The following is a 22,325-nucleotide window of genomic DNA, read 5'->3' as shown; positions in this document are numbered from 1 at the left end:
AATACAGTGGTATAGAACTGTTTGAAGGTAGATAAAACCTCGGACTTATCAGCAAGGAGATATACCCATGTAAGTCAGGTATGGTCATCAATGAAAGTTACAAACCACCGTTTACCAGACAGGGTAGCGATGCTCGAGGGACCCCAAACATCACTGTGGACCAGGTGGAAAGGCTAGGTAGGCTTATAGGGCTGAGAAACAAATGACACGCGAGGTTGTTTAGCACGTATACAGACATCACAAGATAATGAAGAAACATTCACATTATGGAATAAATGAGGAAACAAATATCGCATATATTGAAAACTAGGATGTCCAAGACGAAAATGCCACAATAAATAATTTGTTTCAGATATAGTAAACGAAGATAAAAGAGACTAGTCCTAAACAAGCTTCTGGAGGAAGCATCTGTAGAAAGGCAATATAGGCCTCTGTCATATCGGGCAGTGCCAATCGTCCTCCCCGAGCTCAAGTCCTGAAACAAAGCAGTATCTGGTGAGAAGACAACTCTACAGTTCAAATCTTTTGTTATTTTGCTTATTGATGATAAGTTGTAAGAAATTTTGGGCACATGTAAGACATTTTGTAGAGTTAATCCCTGAAATGGTGACAGTCTGCCTTTTCCAGCAACAGGAGCGAAGGACCCATCCGCAATTCGAATCCTCTCATTTCCAACACTTGGATAGTATGAGAGAAACCGGTCGGATGAGCCAGTCAAGTGATCGGTTGCTCCTGAATCTAGAATCCATAACTCATTCCCTTCAGCAAGGAAACTAAAAGATTGAGGGTTACCTGATTGAGCAACTGTTCCGATTCCTATGGTACCTGAATCACCAGGATTAGTCACTGGAGGCTGTGTCTGAGGTTGTGCAGCCCCCTCAACTGATTCACCCACTAGAGCACGCCCAGATTTCGACTTGTCATTCGGAGGGCGACGTTTACCATTTGGAGGGCGACCATGCAATTTCCAGCACTGATTCTTCGTGTGCCATTGTTTTTTACAATGCTCATAAACTGGGGGTGTTTTACTATTCTGCTTGTCACCATCAGCTCCAGCGGACTTCACCCCGAAGGCAGCTGACTCTACAGTGGTAACACCTGGCCCGTTCATTGCACTCGATCTATCTTCTTCCAATCTAACTTCTGAACAGACCTCCATGAGAGACGGAATTGGTTTCTGCCCTAGTATTCTACTGCGAACTGTATCAAATTTGGGGTGCAGCCCGGCAAGAAAATCACACACGCTCAACCTCTTCTATCTTGGAGTATTGAATTCCATCTTGTGGGCAGGTCCAGATGATCTCCCGACATAGATCCATTTCTTGCCATAACAATGACATCTTGCTGAAGTATGACGTTACATCCATGCTCCCTTGTTTGCATTCGTGAACCTGTTTACGTAGAGTATACAGGCGGGATGCGTTCTGACGCCTCGAATATAACCTTCGGACTGCATCCCAAATATCTCGGGCAGTGGCTGAATAGAGTAAGGGTTTCCCGATTTGTGGTTCCATACTACTGATTAACATTGAGCGGAGCAAAGAATCCTCTGCCTTCCAGACACGCTCTTGAGGATCCCCAGGATTCGGTCGTGGTATCTCTCTAGTTAAATATCCAAACTTATGGCGTCCCTCAAGAACCATTTTAATTGTTTGGGACCAAGAGAAGTAATTTTGTCCATTCAACTTCTCTCCCGTGATCATTCCTGCAGAATTTCCAATTGTTCCAGATAAAAGATTAGAAGTTGGAGGAGTAGGAAATATTGATACCGGATTTTCTGAATACATCGGGGAAGAATCATGACCATTCAATCTGGCTCCCAGGGCGACCATCTGTTGCTGAAGACTAACTAATTGTTGTTGGAGTTCCCCATGAGATTCAGATCTGGAATTTTTCTGTCTAAACACCATGGGATTTTCTTCAATGGAATCACCCATTCGAAACTGGGGCTGAACTGGATATACATGAGGAAGAGGTTGTCCACCATGGTACTGTGATGAAGCTACTGCCGGAAGTCCACCAGCGGCAAAGTTCGGCAGCCCGTGACCGGCGCTGCTCCCAGACGGCTGTGATGGTGGGTAACGGACAAACAGCTCGGCGATCGGTTGTGAGGCTGAAGAAATCGCGCCGATCTGACCCGACCCGACAGCTGGAGCAAACCCATGACCGTCTGGTGTAGATCCGATTCTGTGCGACGCCGAGATACCTACCGGCTGTAGATCGATCGCGTGCGCCGGTTGGAGAACGTGCGAGGCTGAGACAGTTGTGTGCGAAGTTGAGGGTCCGATCGGTTGTGACCCGTTCGTGTGCGCCGACTGGAGCGAAGTCGAGAGTCCGATCGGTTGTGACCCGTTCGCGTGCGCCGGCTGAAGCGAAGTCGAGAGTCCGATCGGTTGTGACCCGTTCGCGTGCGCCGGCTGGAAAGCGTGACCTTCCACCACCACCTGCTGTTCGGCTGGAAAGGTCCGATCGATGGTGTTCAGTTGGACCGGCTGAGACTGGAAGCTAATCGGCGCGCCAGCTGGAGCAATCCCACCACCTGCTGTTCGGCTCGCCAGTTGGATCTGTTCGGCTAAGCCACCTGGGATGATGGTTCGGAGATAGCGGTCAACCGCTGCTTGAATCACAGCCTCATTAGTCAGCGTACCTTCATCTATCAAGTTTGATGACTGAGTTTCTTCTACCGGGGCTAGGGTTTCATCACCTTGCTCTGATACCATATTGAAATAGGAAAAAAAGACGACACAAGGAGTTTACGTGGAAAACCCTAATTCAGGGAAGAAAAACCACGGTAGAAAAGAACTTATTATTTTATGTCATGTTTACAATAGACCCAACCTCAGATATAAATAGAATAAGGTGAAACCCTAATTTAGCAAATATAGTAAAAAGACAAAAATGCCCTTAGGGCTAATTTAACGTATTTCAACAAAAAGAAAAAGACTTTACAAGATCTTTTTGTTTGTAGCTCCTTTGGATTGGGGATTCTTTCCCTGCTTTTGTAATTTCATACATCTTACATAAATGAAATTGTTTCTTATAACAAAAAAAGAAACCAAATGCCCTCGGCAGATCTGTTCAATATTCTATATGAAGTATCTGTATTATGTTGGTCCCTCAGATTGTCATTTTCCCCCTTTAGATTGCTTTCCTTTGGAAATGATTGTCAAAATTTTTGATGCGTCATTCCTGTTTTGCATGTACATTTGATGGTGCAGGGAGATATAACTTACGTGCTTCACACCCTGACATAAATGTTGAAGCTAGAGGTTCCACAGAGGTTTGGTGCTTTTCATCCCTTCCTCCTAATTCAATTTTACTTTAAGGTTACCTTGTCCCCTCTATTAGTGATTTTATTTTTCACTGAGTCACTACCTGTAGTTTCCTATTCCACAGCAAGTTTTAACATGATTATAAACAGGATTGTGATTTATGGGTCACTTATGACGAGGGATCTTTTATGCAGGTTAAATTGGGCTTTGGAAACAGTATTGTCAAAGAAATTTTTTATGTTGCAGGTTATGATATTCGTGGATTTGTTGTTGCTCAGGTAAGCAGTCCTCTGGAAACAACACTCAGTGATTCCTCCGTTATTTTTTCTGAACATTTTACTCTCTTCCATGATATATATTATTGGACAGGGATTATTGTGACCAGAACATGATCAAATTATTCGTAACCTGAAAATGTTGCCTTTTGAGAAAAAAAAAAAAAAAAAAAATTCCCGAAGCTTTTTCCCTTTTCTTTTTGTTGTTGTTGGGATAATTGAACTAGGAAATCCATTAACGAACTCTATTCTCATAAGATGAGATTGTTGTTGTCATCTTTTGGATTTCCACTGCGAGCAAGCTTTCTTTCCACCCACTTTTATGTGTAGACAGTAAGCTTGTGTTTTTGTTTTGGTAGGGAAACCCAATTCTGGGAGTTCATTTCTATTTATTCTCAGACGATGTCAAAGAGGTTGATTGTCCACAAGGTCCTGGTAATGCTCCTGGACAAAGAAAAGCTCTATGTCATGCTGTATCTGATGCTGATGGGATGTTTAGATTCCAAGCAATACCTTGCGGTAATTATCTATTTGATGGTTGTCAGCTATATCAGTTATCAAAGTTCTTCTGTGGTGTTGAATTAGTGGTGCTTGTTTCTCTTGACTATTATTGCAGTGGATAATCGTAGGAAGTTTAGTGTATGTTATTGTTTTAATCCTTTTCTTTTCATGTCACTAAAACCTTTTCCTCTGAGTTTTAATTCTAAACTTTTCCTGATCTTAAAAGAAATTTCTCTTGTCTTAATTACAACAAATCTCAGCAGTGGTAGCATCTTTCATGTGACCAATTTTAATTGGTTAATTTTCCTACAGGACTCTATGAGCTTTTGCCGTACTACAAGGGTGAAAATACTATTTTTGATGTTTCACCTAGCGTCATCTCTGTGAATGTTGATCATCAACACACTACAATTTCTCAAAAATTTCAGGTACCAAATGCTATTACCACTGTATACTGCCAGCAGTTTATCGAATATGAATTAGATGATAAGTATTTGATTCAGCTTGATCCTTATATCATGCTATCAACTTCACTTCTCTCTCCCTTACATAATAATTTGAACAATGAAAAGACTTACGTAGGTGAAACTAAGGTAGAAGCATTTTGTTTGGTCTTCTGTATTTCCTTGTGCCTACATTGAAGAAATGAAAAGAGGCTAATGCTCGGAGTACCTACATTGAAGAAATGAAAAGAGGCTAATGCTCGGAGTACAATGAAACAAAATAAGCAAGATAAATCAAGTACAACCGAAAAAAAACCCAAAGCTGGAATTGTTCAGAAAATTGACACAAATACAAAACAAATACAACCCAAGATAGAACAATTGGCTCTGTGAATGAAAATTCCAAACAACGTTGAAACTGAAGCTCAACTTGAATAATTGGAGAACCAGTGAACCACTTAGAACCAGACAAATAGAAAAAGGCACCAAGAACTTGGAGAGGAGCATCAGAAAAATCCAGCCTCCAACTATGACAACTTGATGACAAAGCCACCCTAGTAGGAGATAATTAATGAAATGTACAATCTTTTTTTTCCAAAGAAAAAAATAAAAAAGAAAAGAAGAATTGGGTATCAAGCTAGTAGGAGATAATTTTTGATATCATTTTCTCAACCTTCATTAAGCAGTTACTTTTTTACTTTTTTTTTTAATAAAAAAAACAAAATTTTTCATTGATATAATCAAAAGAGACTAATGCTCAAAATAACAATGAAGCGAAAATAAAAGAAAACAACGATAACACTAAAGCTTTCACAATCCGGTAAAAACCGAAGAACAGCCATGAAATATAAAGATAACCATTGCAAACAAAAGACTTGAAAAGGAAAATACAGAAGACTTAGAAAGAAAACACCACCCAAAGTTCCAAACCAAAAATCCGGCCGGAGATACTTTGGCAGCAAAACCCACAACTGATGAAACATAGCCTTAAAAAATGCTCCAAAAACTTCAAAGATGCTTGATAACCTCCAAAGAAGCTGCTGGAAATCATGATGAATCAATTTCCTAAAAGGACAACCCATGCCAATGAAACTCCAACCCAGACAAAAGTCGTGAGAATCGAAAATTGCCACGAAAACTATAGATAACATAGCCTCATAAGGAAACAAAAAAATATAAAAGCCTCCAGCCGAAGCCACCAACAATCTGAGAGTTAAAACCAAATCATAATTTAATAAGAATGAATTATGTTGGAAGTTATCAAGTATAATTGTAATTTAATGAGTTTTTATTTGGTTTGATTTTTTAAAAAAAATTTCCTTATTCTTGTTGGTTTGCTTAGGTTACTGGATTTTCTGTTGGGGGGCGTGTTGTTGATGCAAATGATGCAGGGGTGGAAGGTGTCAAAATTATAGTGGATGGTCATGACAGAGCAGTCACTGACAAGGAAGGATTCTACAAGCTCGATCAGGTAGACCATTTTGTTCCACGTCACACTGATTAATAAAGACTAAGACAAATTGTATTACTAAAAATTAAGCTCTTGATTTATGCACACTGGAATTGCTATGAGCGGTATTTGAATAAATGGTCGGTGTTAAAGCAAACAAATTAAGCTCTTTATGTTTATGAGGTTTCTACTTAATTGTTGTAGTTTTAGTTTAATAGCTGGTTATATTCAGAATACACATCACTTTTTATTTTACTTTTTATTGTTGAGGATCCCACAGAGAAAAATCAAGGGACCTCACTATCTTTATAATACATATGAGCTACTCCTCTCATTGCCAATTGTTTTTGAGATGAAACACCACGTTATCTAATCCGATCGTCCAAAAAAGACTGATAAGAGGACCCCCTCCCAAAGAAAAATTATCACAAGAATGCTGTTCAATTTCTTATAATTATGGAAAGACTGCATACAAAAGATCTTGTGGTTTGAACTCCATTAAGAAGCCAAATGCTGTAATAAACATCTGAACACTAGATGGATGGTAGCCTCTAGAAAATTTTCTTCATTTTTAAAATATCTGAAGGGCTTCAAACACTTCAGCAGATTATTCATTCTATTGGCTACTCTAAAAATAGGTTTCGACTTCTCTTGACTACAGTTAAAAAAAAAAAAAAAACAAAAAACTTTATTGAGAAGATGAAGGCTTTGCTATATGCTCAGGTTACCTTCAACATGAATACCCCGCCAGATATTTTCTTATCAATGGTCTTTTTATGCCATATCCAGCACATTAGAAGCCAAAAATCTGCTAGCTTTCCTGGCATAATTTGAAGCTCAAATGCCTGAAAGATAATTGTAAATTCTTGTTAGAATTGAATAGTAGTGTATTTTAGTTTAGTTTTACTCTTTATTGTGTGTGTGTGTGTATTTAAATAATTATTATTAAGATCAAATTAATTTTTATATTGTTGTACTTTTTATAATTTTGATAATTGTGATCGTTATTTTAATAATTTTCATTCTTTTGATCATTTTTTTCCCATTTTAATGTTTTAGGTAACTTCTAACCATTATACAATTGAAGCTAGAAAGGAGCACTTCAAGTTCAACAAACTGGAGAACTATATGGTATGGTATCAATTAAAAAAATATCGTCATACTTTTGCTCTTAAGCTTCAGTAATAAATGTTATTCATGCTGCGATGCTTAAGTCTATTTTATATTAATTACTATGTAGGAATTAATAGTCTTCAATAGTTCAATTCATAAAGGAGGTGTTATTTTTCATGTCCTTTCTTATTCTTATATTCTTTGCATGTCCAGGTTCTGCCAAACATGATTTCTGTTGCTGATATTAAAGCAACTTTATATGATGTCTGTGGTGTCGTACAAACTATTGGAGATGGTTACAAGTCCAAGGTAAAGTTTATATCTTTCGATCTCTTTTCGTGAATGTACTTTGCATGTCAAATGATTTGTTTTCATATTCTGTTCTGAACTTTAGGTAGCATTGACTCATGGTCCAGAGAATGTTAAACCTCAAGTCAAACAAACTGACGAAAGTGGCAATTTTTGTTTTGAGGTATGTTTCCCTAAAGTAATGGCAATACTTTTTACATTGTTCTAGTTAGCCAATGTTGGAAGGACACTCTGGCTCTCTCTCCCTTTTTCCTCTAAAATGTTGTTTTTATGTTTTTAAAACATTAACATACTGAACTTTCATTGAGCAAAATGAAAGAGTATGCAAGGGTATATTGAAAATTAAGCCCCAGCAAAAAGGAGACCTGAAAACTATAATGGACTCCATCCCAACAAAATCAAACTGTGATCATAATTATAGAAAAGGCCTAGCAATTGAAGCCCACCAGAGGCATCAAACAACCTTTCAAACTTCATCACCCCATCTTTCCACCTCCAAATAAAAATCCTATTGTTTCTCTTAAGCCAAACTCCTAATAGAATAGCAAAGACAAGACACTATAGTACCACAAGAAGTTGCCTTTCTCCTGAAAAGGTGAGCTGAGGAGCACCTTTTTAATGATAGGATAACCATCTTGATAGTTGACTTCAAGCCACACACAAATTGAAAGCCTCCAACCGACGATGCCAAAGAGATTGAACAAACTGAGATTCCCGTAATAAATGATGAAGTCCTGACCTTGACGTCTTTAGAATGCAACACTATGGGACAAAATAAGGGAAGAATGTCTTTGCCACTCCATAGTGTTGGCTTTACCACACAGTTTTTTTTTCCACCTTCCTAGGGATTTTGACGTTTCAGAAGGAGAAGAAAACAGAGGCAGTTTTGGGTGGAGAAGGGATAGAGAACAAGTGAAAGAGAACCACGAGAAAAACCTAGAAGAATCAGGAGTCCAATGGCTAGAGATTAACAAATATGGCGAAGAGGCTTTGAAGTTTTTGAGGTGTTTGATTCCTTATTACGTGAATGGAAGATTAACAAATGTCTTTATGCTCACAGCTCACTATTTGGTCTCCTGTCTTAGAAAACGTCTGCTCAGGCTAGTACTTCCAATAGTTGATGGCTATGGCTTTTTGTAGTAGATGGAGACCATTCCTTTGAAAGGAAATAGAGGTCCTTGGAGGGGATCGTGTGGGAGTTTTAGATAAAAATAAACTAAAGAATATTTTGAGATGCTTCTATAGGTGACTGGAGAATGTAGGGAGGGCTGTGGTGAGATTTGCTGACCATAAGGGTACAATGTGAAGTCTCAATATAGGGATAGCACAAAAAGAGTGTAAACTGGATTTTTAGATCACTCAAGTAGCGCAGATACAATTTCTCAGTTTTATTTAGATGAACAATATGGGAGGCAAACAATGAAATAGTCAAAATAAATACCAAGGAATATCGACGGAAAGAAGATCCAAAGAAACTTGACTTCAAAAATAACTATTGTGAGTCAATTAATAATTTAATCAAAATTGAACAAATAATAATTCTATAGAACGAATAATAATTCTATAGGTCAAGATTCTAACAATCAACTGTCTTTCTCAAGCACTAGTTAATCCTCTTTATTAATTAAGAAACCAATATTTCTATCTAGTTCCAATATCATACAAAGTCTTTAACGAATAAGCCTTTTTGTAACCTCTTAAAAATTCTAAATACCTAATTTAAAGACCCTACCTATCAGTTATGAATTGTGGTTTTAACTTTAAACTCTTTCTCCTAAGTGTAAGATCTTTTTTTACATATAAGATTAATTGACTAGTAGGTTAAAAGTACGGAAATGAAGAATAGAAAAAAGTAAACCAAATTCATATTCATGGAATCAAGATAAATATTAATCTAGCTATAAAAATCCTGTGGTTACATCGATTGTTGGTAAAATTGCACATTACATGTGAATTAAATCGAAATGAAGGGGAACGATACAACTGGTGGGTTTGAATTGGAAATAATAGATATTGTACGATTCAAGATTGTGAATCGTACGAATTGTTCTTGAATTGATTCAAAAATCAATAAAACTAAAAAAAAAAAAAATTCAAAGATTGCAAAATACTGCTTTTAGGGTTTAGTCTTGGATTGGTCCGTGATGATAAATTCTATGGTTTGTTTCTTAGAATAAGGGTTTAGTGTTGGATTGTTTCTGGCGCGGAAGAAGAAGACTCGTGGATGGTTGACGATGTTTGGTTGAAAATCACAAAATAACGAAATCCTGGCTGGTGATTAGAAGAAAAAAAGGAATAAAAAAGTTGCAGAGGATTGAAGAAGACAAAGTCGAAGAAAGAGAAAATGAAAACTGGAAAATGAAAAATGAAAAGTTCCCTTGATATCTACCATACACACTCAGCAGAATATTTAATATAACCAGATTAAAAAAAATCAAAATATCCTTAAAACTACTAAAAATATAATTAAAGCCATCCTGCTTTTTCTCTCATGAATAGAATACATGTGTCCCATGATAAAAGTGACTTTTCACTTCTTTCAATCTTGGCCATTAGTTAATTTTGTTTATTACATTTTAATTCTTTTTTCAAATGGTCTTTTTCTCACTTCAATTTTCATGAATGTGGAGTCTTGAGTATTTAGGAGTCATTTAATGTTTAGCTATTTATTTCTCTATCTTGGGCAAAGATTGAAACTAATGATACATGATAAGTCTGAATACTCAATACTCTAAAATTTCATTTTGATACGTATTGTGTTTCACGAGTTAACAAGCTTGGTTACATCAATACCTAAGAACACTAGTTTAGCTACTCATAACAGAGGCTAATACAACAATATTTGATATGCAGTATGAGAATTTAATGTTGTTATGTTGATTGTCCATCCCAGAATTAATCTTTGTGATTCCAGACCTTGAAATTTCCTTTTCTTTGTTCTCAAATAGTTTCCTTGCTCTCCAATTTAGTCTCAATTGAATTTCCTTCTTGACTCTCCAAAATGCGCCCCTTGCGGTGCAAACAGACTTTACCCTTTACAAGAAAACTCAGAACAATGTTGAGATGATCTAGGCAGGGTTGGGACATTGTAGATGATTGTGTTAAGTGCTAAGCAACATAGAGATACGAGGATGAAATGGGCATTGACACCTTATTTATTTATTTTATGTTTACAAAAAATAATTTCATTGATAAATGAAAAGAAGCTTAAAAGGCTCCCATCACCTAAAGGTGTGTTACAATAATTCATGTCAACCTCTTGTACTATGGGCCTTAGCTCATTTCTCTAATTTATAATATAATGATCCGTTTCCTTTTCAAAAAAAATAATTCATGTCAATTGGAAATCAAAGAGGAACGACTATAATCGTTAAAGGGGCATTGACACTTTAATTCAGTGTCCCAATGCTCTAACATAGGGTCTTAACACTTGCTTTTGGATTTTGGTATTTAGGCAAGTCTGCAAATTATTTTTGTTGGTGAGATCCTTTTGCTTTCTTGAGTTGTCTATCTAGCCATGTCTCCTCATTGTATTATAAATTTTTCAGGTTCCACCTGGTGAATATCGCCTATCTGCTATGGCAATTTCTCCAGAAAGTGCCCCTGGACTACTGTTCTCGCCATCTTATGTTGATGTTACAGTCAAAAGCCCCTTACTGAATGTTCCTTTTTCACAGGTACTATTCTGAATTTCTGTGGACCTCTTAGGCTTTTGGTACTTACTGCTTGTACACTATTAGTGAATCTGTTGATAATTATAAAAAGGATATTCTCATCTTCCTCACCTGATAAGGTTCTCTTTATATGCTTCCATTAATTTATTTTGTTTCTTACAATTGGTTTTCAAGGCACTAGTCAATATACTCGGTTCTGTAACATGCAAAGAGAGATGTGGTTCATCAGTATCTATTACCCTCCAGAGATTGGCTGGTAATCTTATTAGTGAGAAGAAGACTATCGGTTTGACAGATGAGAGTAACGATTTTCAATTTCAAGATGTCATCCCTGGAAAATACAGGATAGAGGTATAGCTATTTTACCCTGCTGTTTATATTTGATCTCTGGTTGGGTTGTAGATGGAATTGGTATTTTTTTTTTTGAAAAGAAACATTCATTGTATTTTGAGTATTAGTCTCTTTTCATTTCATCAATAAAAAGTTTTGTTTCCGTTTCCAAAAAAAAAAAAATGTTAAGAAACAATTTCATACATCAATTTATATTTTTGAATTAGGTTCATCTGAGTTGTTGCGTTGTTGTGTTTGGGGGCTGGAAATGATATGTGTCAATTGCATCATCCATATATTCTACTAGTTAATATAATGTTTCTTTCCCACAGAAAAAAGATAAATTTTTGTGATGTGATTGTTAGCACCATCTCTTTTATCATATGTTCTGCTAGGACATCCAGGGAGAAAAGGAGATTCTTTGGTGCGATTACGTTAGAATTTTCTTTTGGACCATTTGGAGTAAATGAAATAGTTATATAATTTGTGAAAAGGAGAGATAATTTAATTATTTTCTTAAATCTCTGGTTTTTATTATGTAATAGTTATCCTTTCTTTAAAGATTTTACTATCTCTTATCTCACATCCCATTGGGAACTTTCTTTTTGTAATTCTAATGTAATAGGCAATCTGCCTTCTTTTTGTAATTTCATCATATAGAATTTGTACATAGATATATATGCTGAGTAGTTATCTTTTAATAGGCTTCACACTCATCCATTCAAGGCATGGTTGGTAAAGATGATTGGTGCTGGGAGCGAAACTCTATTGAAGTGGATGTTGGTATTGAGGATGTACATGGAATTGAATTTATTCAAAAAGGTTACTGGGTTAACGTTATAGCTACTCATGATGTGGATGCTTATATTTCTCAAATGAATGGGCCACCTCTGAACTTGAAAATCAAGGTTAGTTCTTCTGCAAGTTCCAAAATTCTGTTTTACTCTATGGTTGTTGCGGGCACGAAACTGCAATTGATTCCCTGTGTTACGCAGAAAGGTTCTCAGTACATATGTGTGGAGTCTCCTGGAGTGCACGAAGTTCAGTTTTCCAACTCTTGTATCTCCTTCGGGAGCTCATCCACTAAAATTGATACATTAAACCTAGAGGTGTTGTATTGTTTCAAATTTGTTTTTGACTATTTACTTGTGTGCATTATTTACATGGGATTAATTTTTCCTCTTTATTTTTTTGTCAAATAATCAGCCCATCTATTTAAGAGGAGAAAAATATCTACTGAAGGGGCAAATTAATGTTGATCCAGTCTCACTTGGTGTATATGAATTACCTGAAAGTATCCTGTTGAACATTGTGGGTGCTGGAGACAGTGTGGTTGCTAACACTGAAGCCAAACTTACCTCCGATGCCAATGATCAACCGAATCCTGTCTTGTACGAGTACTCTGTCTGGGCTAGCTCTGGAGAGGAACTCACCTTTGTTCCTGTGGATACCAGGTCCGCCTTCGTTGAATATTTTCTTGGTGGCATCTTTTGAAGAATTAGACTTGATTGTTTAATTCATAAGGAGAGAGAGTATCATCCTTCTGATTGAAACTTACCTGTACTTTTTCACTTGCATCTTGAACTCCCATTCTTACATATATTGTCTTTCTATTAGGTTCTTGGAAGTGATGTGGGATGTTCTTATATTTAGCTTGGGCTTTGTCCTTACATGTCTACTTCTCTCTCTCTCTCTCTGTGTGTGTGTAATCCTATAGCTTGGGCTTTGTCCTCTCTTGTCTAGTTGGTTGATGGAAAAAAGAAAAAAAAAAAGAATTTCGCTTATCTGATTGCTTTTAAGTTTGAGCTGTAACTGCACTGCATGTTTTTGACTTAGAACTGTGGTTGTTGTAGGAATCAGGAGAGGAAGATCTTATTTTATCCTAGACAGCACCATGTGAGTTTTATTTTTTCTTTTCAAGTTTACAAGGTATTAAGTGATCTACGTTGTAAGCTTAATTTTCAATGTCTTCATCAGGTCTTGGTGAAAAATGATGGATGTCAAGATTCTATTCCTACATTTTTTGGTCGGTTGGGTTTGTACATTGAAGGATCAGTTTCTCCCCCTCTTTCTGGCGTCCATATCAGTGTTATTGCTGCTGGAGAAAGTTATGTTGCTTCCCTTAAAAACGGGGAGTTGGTACTTGAAACTGCCACTGATATTGATGGCTCATTTATTGCGGGACCATTATCTGATGACATAACTTATAGAGTTGAGGCTATGAAGGTCCGAAATGTTTTTTAAGTCATTTACATTTTCTCCGTTATACTGCAGTAACTTCATTTCTTTGTCCTCTCAAGTTGTTTAACTCTCGGATTGCAGTCACTATCTTAGGCTACTTCCTCATAGATTTTGTTAGTCACCGTCTTAGGCTACTTCCTCAAAAGATGATAGACTTCTCTTATTTGCGTTTTCCCTGAAACATCATGAAATACCCTTGGTTAAAACTATTAGCTCCCTCTTGAGCTTAACTTACATTATTAAGTTTAACTTCACCCTTAGACAGCCCTCACCACTTTCATCGCATAAAATACTTCATCGCATAACATATTTCATCACAACATGATACAAGACAGTTTACCTTGCGCTCAGCTCGTAAGTGGCAATTCCCTCACAACGCTCACTTAGGCTCCAGGACACGCCCATGGTGCCTATGGGCTATGCGTTAAGCACTTGCTAACGCTTCCCTTAACGCGTCCGGCCGGCGTCCTCCTTTCCCTCACAACCTTGCATTCACCTTGCGCGCACACACCACAGCCAGTGCTCGCACTCGATTGCGCACAGCTTCACCCGTCAGCTGTGTGCTTAACCCTCAAATGTAGCTGCATGCCTATTCAAACATCTTAACTTCCTTACCTTACAATTTGAGCCTCTGATTCTTCTGTCGAGTCCAAAATTTATGAATCTTCACCTGCCCGAGAAATTCGAAAGCTTGGAACACTTGGGAAAATCTTCAAACTTCAACTCAAATTCATGAGAAATTCCTCTTGGCAGCCTCAGTTCGTTTTCAGCATTGAACAAACCTCAAATTTGTAGCAACCTTCCCCCCTTAGCACGAGTTGTAATGTCAAACCAAGCTCTCCTACTTGACTTCCCCCTTTTATACTAAGGCAAGCATGGGCAGTGGCTTAATATGGTGACACTCAACCACCAAGCATACTTAAGGCATCTAAACACGTCGTCTGGCCCACTAAGCTCGGTAATTAAGCTGGTGTAAAACCAAAGGATAGAAAAAACTCTCAAATGATTTTATTATGTCCAAAATACTGACCTAATCTATTATTTATAGGCATGGGTTAAAACCAAATTGTTTTACAAAGACTACCTATAATTAAAAGGTAGTTGGTTAAGGTCTATTAGTTACAACACCTAAAAATTAACTAACTAAACATTCTTATAACTGATACATCATACGCCAAACTCTTCCATCTCACACCAATGTATAGTTTGAAATACCATCACACAGGCTGGTTTTTATTGCATAGACCCCTCTCTGCCAACGCGTCTCTAGCCCTTGTCCCCTACCCTCACGGCTTAAACCCTTGCATTGACACTTGTCGCATAGCAGCATCTCCCAAAGCCTCTACGACGCTCTTTAGCGCCCATCAAGCCAACACATAACTTGCACCTTGCGGCCCGCCTAGCCCTTGCCTTGACGCCCTGCTTACGCCCTCTTAGACAAGTTTGGCTGTATGCATCCCGCATGCCTTAGCCTTCACTAAGTTCTTCATGGCCCTTAACGTAAGCCTTACACTTAACCATTTTTCCTCTTTGTAACCTTAGACGCATGGCATGGCAAGACCATCTTCCCGCTTTATACTTCTTCCTACACTTAGAATAATTTCCTTCAAAACTTCTAAGCACCGTTTTACAAACAATATACATACGATACATTAACTTAAGCATACACACATAGTAAGATAGGGTCTAAGGTCTACAATACAAGACAGAATTGTTGGACAATTGTTGTTGGAAACAAAGTACACTTCTCCTCCGACCATGAAGAAAACTCTTTCATGGACACAGACATGGAAGACAATACTGAGGATCCAAGTCATTTTCTGAAGGTACTCCTCCCATGGCTTTTTTAAAAAAAGCTCTGTGTCATGGCCCCTGCAGCAAGGAGAAACCATAAAATGGCTAAAAAACAAAAACAATTCCTCGGGGAATTATCCGGCTTACACTTCTCCATCAACTATGACAAGTCTGCTTCTTCCTCACATCTCGGCAGGCAACTTTCTATTTTATGATCATTATCTCTTAGAATGTTAGAGGCCTTTAATGGGTGGGAAAAACGGGCTCTCACTAAGAGGGGAATTGTGAAACATAACCTGACCATTTTTATCCTTAAAGTGACTAAGACGATTTGGTTCGACCGCTTGCTTATACAATCCATATGGAGCTCTCGCAACATTGGTTGGACTTCTGTAAAAGCAAATGGATCATCGGGCGGTGTTCTCATTGTGTGGAACGATCCAACCTTCTCTATCTCACACCAAAGGTCATTACACTCTAACTAGTCTCATTTCTATTGCTGATGGTTTCAGTTTTTGGTTGACGGGGGGTTACAGACCTTGCCATTATAGGGACAGGCCTTCATTTTTGCAGGAATTGGAGGATTTGACAGCTTTGTGCACGAACGCCTGGATTTTGGGAAGTTATTTTAATGTTTCTACATGGAGACTTGAAAAATCTCGGGCCGGACCAATCACCATAAGTATGAGACAATTTAACTTCTTCATTGATTGCTCGGACCTTACTGATTTGCCTATTAACAACAGCCTCTACACGTGGTCTAATGGTAGGGATATACCCACTTTGACCCTTATGGATAGGTTTCTTGTTATTGAACCCATACTGAAAAAATTCAAAGAAGCCACAGTGAGAAAACTTGACAGGCCTACTTCTGACCATTTCCCGATCTTACTCTGCAGCTGAGATCTATTGAATTGGGGCATTGTTATTTTCTTCCATTGATAAAAAAAATGGAGTGAAAACCCTTGGATAGACTGGTTGGCCCATGGTATTATGCAAAAATTGAAGGCTTTCAAGGGGATTGTCAAGGATTGGAACAGGTTCACCTTCGGGTGCTTGATAATCCTGAAAAACCAGCTTCTTTTTGATCTTGCTGTATTAGACTCCATGGAAGAGCTTGGCCTCCTCAACCGTTCTGATATTTAGAAAAGGAGACAGCTAAAGGCAGAGATCCTTTCCATAACACAAAAGAAGAAATTTCTTTGAGACAAAAGAGTAAGCATAAATGGTTAAAAGATGGTGACATGAACTCATCCTTTTTCCATCGTCTTATGAATGCCAAGAAAAAAAAAGAGTACAGTTATGGAGGTATTATTGAGGGATGGGACCAGCCTCCTTATTGAAGGTAAGATAGTGGCTGAATTTGTTTCTTTCTATGAAGCATTTTACTTGAAAGATGATGGACATAGACATTTTCCCCAGATCGAACCATGGGATTCTATAACCCTTTTACAGACCAACAAACTGGAGCTTCCATTCACTGAACAGGAGATTTGGTGGCCATCAGGAACCTTGGATTGAACAAGTCCCCGGGTCCAGACGATTTTACTGCTGAATTCTTTAAAAGATATTGGAACATCCTCAGATTTTTTAGGAAAGGTATTATTAATGCAAGCCTGAATGATACATACATTTGTCTTATCCTCAAAAAGGTTGATGCTAGATATGTGAGTGACTATAGACCCACAAGTCTTATTTCTTGCCAATACAAAATCATTGCTAGAGTCCTCTCAGAGAGACTCGAGAAATTTTTGCCTCACACCATTACTCCTTACCAATCTTCTTTTGTTGAGGGTCAAAAAATCCTTGATGCATCTTTGATTGCGAATGAGATCATAGAAGAATATGTGTGGAAGAAGAAACAGGGTATTGGAGTCAAGATTGATATTGACAAAGCTTTTGATAAAGTCGATTGGGTTTTTTCTGGATATTGTACTACAGGCCAAAGGCTTTGGCACCACTTGGCGCGCCGCGCGCAAATGGATTAAGGGCTGTATCTCATTGAAAAATTTCTCTATTATGATTAACGGTTGACCTAGAGGTAAGATCTATGCTTCGAGGAGCCTTAGACAAGGTGATCCTCTGTTTCCCTTCTTGTTTGTCATCATCATGGACTGTTTCAGTAGAGTGTTGATTGAGGCTAGTTCTAGAGGACAGATTATGGGCTTCTGCATTGGGTCGAGATCCCTATAGGTGCACCATCTTCTCTTTGTTAATGACACCATCCTTTTCACTGAAAAAAATGATGAATCTCTTGATAACCTATTCGGTCTTATTGAAACATTTGAGAAGGCCTCGGGTCTTAATATCAATCATATCATGACTGAATTATTAGCTATTGGTTCCACTATTGATGATCTGGAACAGTTTGCTGGGAAGTATAATTGCAGTTCGAGTCATTGGCCATGCTCATACCTTGGACTTCCTTTATTTGGTAAGCGAAAATTGGTCTCCTTCTGGAGCCCTATTATTGAGAAGATTGAAAAAAGGCTTCAATCATAGAATCATAAACAGATTTCTAAGGGTGGGTGCCATACTCTCCTCCAAGCCACATTGTCTAATCTCCCCACTTATTACATGTCCCTATACAAGCTTCCCTCCACGGTGGCCAACAATATGGAAAAATTATTCAGAATTTTCTTTGGGAGGGTGCCTCATCAAATCGTGGTTCACATCTTGTTAGATTGGATAAAGTCATTAAAACTCAGGATAAAGGAGGCCTCGGGTTATAGAGTATGGTTGATAAAAATCCTGCTCTCCTTGCAAAATGGGTTTGGAGATACTACCATGGGGATGGGGCTTTATGGAAACAGGTTGTTGATGCTAAATATGGGGTGACTACTCATAAGTCATGGCCCAATACCTTTTTCCCCAGTTACATCAAAGGTCCATGGAGGGCCATCATGGAGCACATGCACCTTATTAAAAGACAATGTCACTATAAAAGTGGGAAAGGGGAACAACGCATCTTTTTGGCATGATAGATGGATTGGAGCATCTCCTTTTTATAAGATTTACCCCCTGATTGTTCTCATTGTCAAATCATAAACGGTCCTCTATACACGATCTTTACCCAATTACATCAAAGGTCCATGGAGGGTCATCATGGAGCACATGCACCTTATTAAAGACAATGTCAATATAAAAGTGGGCAACGGGAAGAGCACATCTTTTTGGCATGACAGATGGATTAGAGCCTCTCCTTTTAATAAGAGTTACTCCCGATTGTTCTTAGTCAAATCATAAACTGTCCTCTATACACGATCTTTCGGATTCTAGATAGGGTTGGTCTCTTTTATATAGGAGAAACCTCAGGAGGAGGAGATTGAAGATTGGCTTGATCTTATGAGCACCATCAATGGTGTCCACCTTTCCAATCCAAAGGAAAGATGGATGTGGCAACCTGTCTCTACCGGTTCCTTCTCCACGAATTCCCTTTCCTGTGCATTGGTTGCTGACCTGGAATCCTTGGATCACCCCTTTCACGAAGCTATTTGGAATAATTTTTACCCAAAAAAAGGTTAAATTTTTCCTTTGGGAAGTTAGTCATGATGCCATCAATACATGTGACAGGATACAGAGACGGCTTCCACACATGACCTTATCTCCCCATTGTTGTCTCAAGTCACCTATTCATCCATTGTCACTTTGCTGAGAGGTTTTGAAAAAAGATCTTTTCATCCTTTGGATGGTACACTGCCCTCCAAAGGATATTGATAGTGCATTATCCTACCCTCTCACTGGACATCCATTGTCACTTTGCTGAGGGGTTTTGGAAAAAGATCTTTTCATCCTTCGGATGGTACACTGCCCTCCAAAGGATATTGATAATGCATTATCCTACCCTCTCACTGGACATCCTTTTACCAAAAACAAGAAGCTCATTTAGATGCATCTGATTCGTGCTTTCTTATGGTTCACCAACCGTCTTTTTGAACTCATTCTCCTTCATGCTATGAGTTGGTGTAAATGTTCTTCTTCTTTTAATTTAAACACCCTGTCTTCCCTTATCTCCAATTGGAGATCTCTTATCTAACTCCTTTGGCTTGGGCTTTGGCCCTTTTTTGTAAATTTCATACATCAATGAAATTTGTTTCCTAACAATTTTTTTTTAATATTATTATTATTATAAGAAACAATTTCATTGAGGTGTGAAATTACAAAATAAGGGAAAAGAGAGACCTCCAATCTAAAGGAATTACAATAAACAACTCCAATTGGACTAATATGTCCTAATTCGATCTCTGATGCTTTGGCCTCATTATTGGTGGGTCATCCTTTTGGTGGTACTAAGAAGATGGTTTGGTTGGTTCTCATGCGTGCTTTTTTTGGAGTTTGTGGGGTGAAGGAACTGACAGCTTTTTAATGACTCTTTTTCCTCTTTCAATCATTTTATGGAATTAGTTTTCTGCACAATTTTGTTTTTTTTTTCTTGGTAAAACAAGTCACCCTTTTACTCATTTGAGCTTATCCTTTTTAGTCACTAATTAAGGCTCTCTTATGTAATCACCTTTTGATGTTTAGGGTTCTCCCCTGATCTCATTTATCAATGAAAAGTTTCTTTTACTAAAAAAAATAAACATCTCCAATTGGACAAAAGAGAGGAAATGATATAAGAGGAGAAGATAGAATTTTACACCAAGAAAAGGCAATTTAAAGGATATTATAAAAAAAATCATATATGTAGTCGCCTTTGATTTAAAGGTCCGTTGGTTTCTTTCATTCTAAATGGACCACAAAAGATTCTTCCACGGAAGCTTCTCCTTCAATTTGAAAGGATGACTCAACAAGAGAGTATTAAGGAGAGTTGCAGTTTGTTTGTTGTACTTGACCAATAATAACGTTGTTGTGTTAGCTGCCCTGCTGATGGGTTCGGTGTTGTTTATGGGCTGTTGTGGCTTTTATTAATTAGTTTAGTTATTATTTAGTTAGTTGGTTTTGTCTCTTTGGTAGTTTTCTCGTTGGCTAATAAATGGGTTGCTAGGTCTTGTAGTCATGCTTTTGGTATTGAATGAAGAATTGTTCGTGCTCTTGGGGAATTCCAATTCCAGGCTGCACCATTCTCTCTGTTGATTACCATGGTCCATGACTAGCAGTTACTCAACTTTATCCTGATTCCACTCTTACCATGCATTGCACACCTGATAAATTGATCAGGGAGCCACCACTAGTCATTACCTCCAGACTTGAACTGGGCTATTCTAATCGCATGTGCACACTTTGATTTTCTTTCTCGTCTCTCGATGCCATTACTTTGTGAATAAAGAGAGTTTTTAAGTTGATCATATTTCTTTAAAATGAGCAAGGTTGCCTTTTTTTCTCATTTTTGCTAATGTTTCAATTTGCAGTCTGGCTTTCATTTGGAGCGTGTTGGACCTTATTCATTTTCATGTCAGAAGCTTGGTCAAATTTCTGTGAAAATTCATGCCAGAGATAATAGCGAAGAACCTATTCCTTCAGTTCTATTATCTCTGAGTGGTGATAATGGTTATAGAAATAATTCAGTGTCTAGTGCTGGTGGAGTATTCCTTTTCAATGATCTTTTTCCTGGAACTTTCTATTTGCGTCCACTACTGAAGGTACTTGAAAAATTTATTAAAATGTTCTGTTTTGTTCTTCCCCTGATCATCTGTAGTAGTATATACAATAGCTGCCATATTGGTGGTATGGGGCTTTAACGTGAACTAATTGAGATTTATTTTAACATTCCCCTGGGCTCATTTTTGGATGTTAAATGTTCCGTTGTTGATAGTTTGTGCTTGTTCAAAAGAATCCATCATAGTTGCTTCAATTTGGTAATTTGGAAAATCTCTGGGAAAGTGCCTACTTTTGATATTTAACCCTTTGTACGTAGATGGTCTAGTTTGTTGTAAATTTCCTTTCCTTTGTTGGAGCACATCTCATCCTCCCTCTTGTAATGTTTCTCAAACATAATTGTCAGTTGGAAAGAAATAGGTTTCTTTTTCCATAACGGTTTAATTTGAACTTCTTGATCTCAGGTAAGAGTTATTTACTTTCATCTCGATGGAAGAATAATTGCAATAGATAGAGAGGAAAAAGATTTTGCCTAGGCATTGAAAAAAAAATGAAGACTGAAGTATCCTAGAAATTGTCAGAAGAAAAATAAACTCGATAACACAAACTCTTTTGTAACTTCGGTTACCTATGAATGACTGGTTGATATTGCTTTTTGTCGAGGTTATCTTCCTGTGGAACATTATATTAATTTGTGGTGTTGTAAGAATTCTAATATAGGGGACTGGAGTATTAGCATTGAGTTGTGAGTTGCAAGTCGATCAAAAGTATTGAGGATGCTTGATAATAATAATATTATTATTTATTCTTTGATAAGAAACTGAAGGCTGTAATAATAATATTGCTTGAATTTTTCATTTATCTGCTGAAAACAAAATACAGGTTAATCCAACAATTTTGAAACCAACGTCCTTTTTGTAGTAGTGTTTTCAAACTAATGTTGTAATTTCTTCTCTATGAAGTTGATAATTTCATCTATTTTGTAGGAGTATGCTTTCTCACCAGCTGCTCAGACAATAGAACTTGATTCTGGGGAATCCAGAGAAGTTAGTTTCCAGGCTACCCGTGTGGCTTACAGGTTTCTTATTGCCTCCTCCATGGATTTTTTTCCCTTTATATTTCTTGAGTATGTTTGGGAGTAGGTTTTGGAGTACTTTAAGAGTGGAGCGTTTAAATAAACTTTTCCCACTCTTCTTGTATTTTTCACAATTTCTCTTGAACCAGAGATAAAGCTTTTCATGAGAGACTATTGCTCAAAAGGTACTAACTCTGAAATAGTGAAAGAACATGTAAAGTGAAATACAAAGAAACCACAACTCATAATAAATGATAAAATTAAAAGCTTAGCAAAGAACTAATATTTCTCACAATATTTAAAAGTACATTTC

General features: G+C 37.6%; 1 protein-coding gene across 1 annotated transcript in view; it reads left to right on the top strand.

Moving 5' to 3' along the window:
* LOC120085486 (Carbohydrate-binding-like fold) overlaps positions 1-22,325 on the top strand; it is a 30,800-nt gene that overhangs the window by 5,865 nt on the left and 2,610 nt on the right. The window contains exons 7-23 of the mRNA XM_039041474.2: positions 3,219-3,280; positions 3,467-3,550; positions 3,907-4,066; positions 4,361-4,476; positions 5,834-5,962; positions 7,001-7,072; positions 7,268-7,363; positions 7,449-7,526; positions 10,912-11,040; positions 11,212-11,388; positions 12,072-12,275; positions 12,363-12,476; positions 12,574-12,821; positions 13,221-13,263; positions 13,345-13,593; positions 20,751-20,981; positions 21,924-22,015. Of these exons, the coding sequence (XP_038897402.1) occupies positions 3,219-3,280; positions 3,467-3,550; positions 3,907-4,066; positions 4,361-4,476; positions 5,834-5,962; positions 7,001-7,072; positions 7,268-7,363; positions 7,449-7,526; positions 10,912-11,040; positions 11,212-11,388; positions 12,072-12,275; positions 12,363-12,476; positions 12,574-12,821; positions 13,221-13,263; positions 13,345-13,593; positions 20,751-20,981; positions 21,924-22,015 (2,284 nt within the window). The remainder of the gene's footprint in view (positions 1-3,218; positions 3,281-3,466; positions 3,551-3,906; positions 4,067-4,360; positions 4,477-5,833; positions 5,963-7,000; positions 7,073-7,267; positions 7,364-7,448; positions 7,527-10,911; positions 11,041-11,211; positions 11,389-12,071; positions 12,276-12,362; positions 12,477-12,573; positions 12,822-13,220; positions 13,264-13,344; positions 13,594-20,750; positions 20,982-21,923; positions 22,016-22,325) is intronic.

Source organism: Benincasa hispida, chromosome 9 (genome assembly GCF_027475165.1).
Source record: "Benincasa hispida cultivar pf3 chromosome 9, pf3_genome.v1.1, whole genome shotgun sequence".
Taxonomy (NCBI): Eukaryota; Viridiplantae; Streptophyta; class Magnoliopsida; order Cucurbitales; family Cucurbitaceae; genus Benincasa; species Benincasa hispida.
The sequence above is the reverse complement of the archived record's forward strand: the minus strand, read 5'-3'. Positions and strand labels throughout refer to the sequence as shown.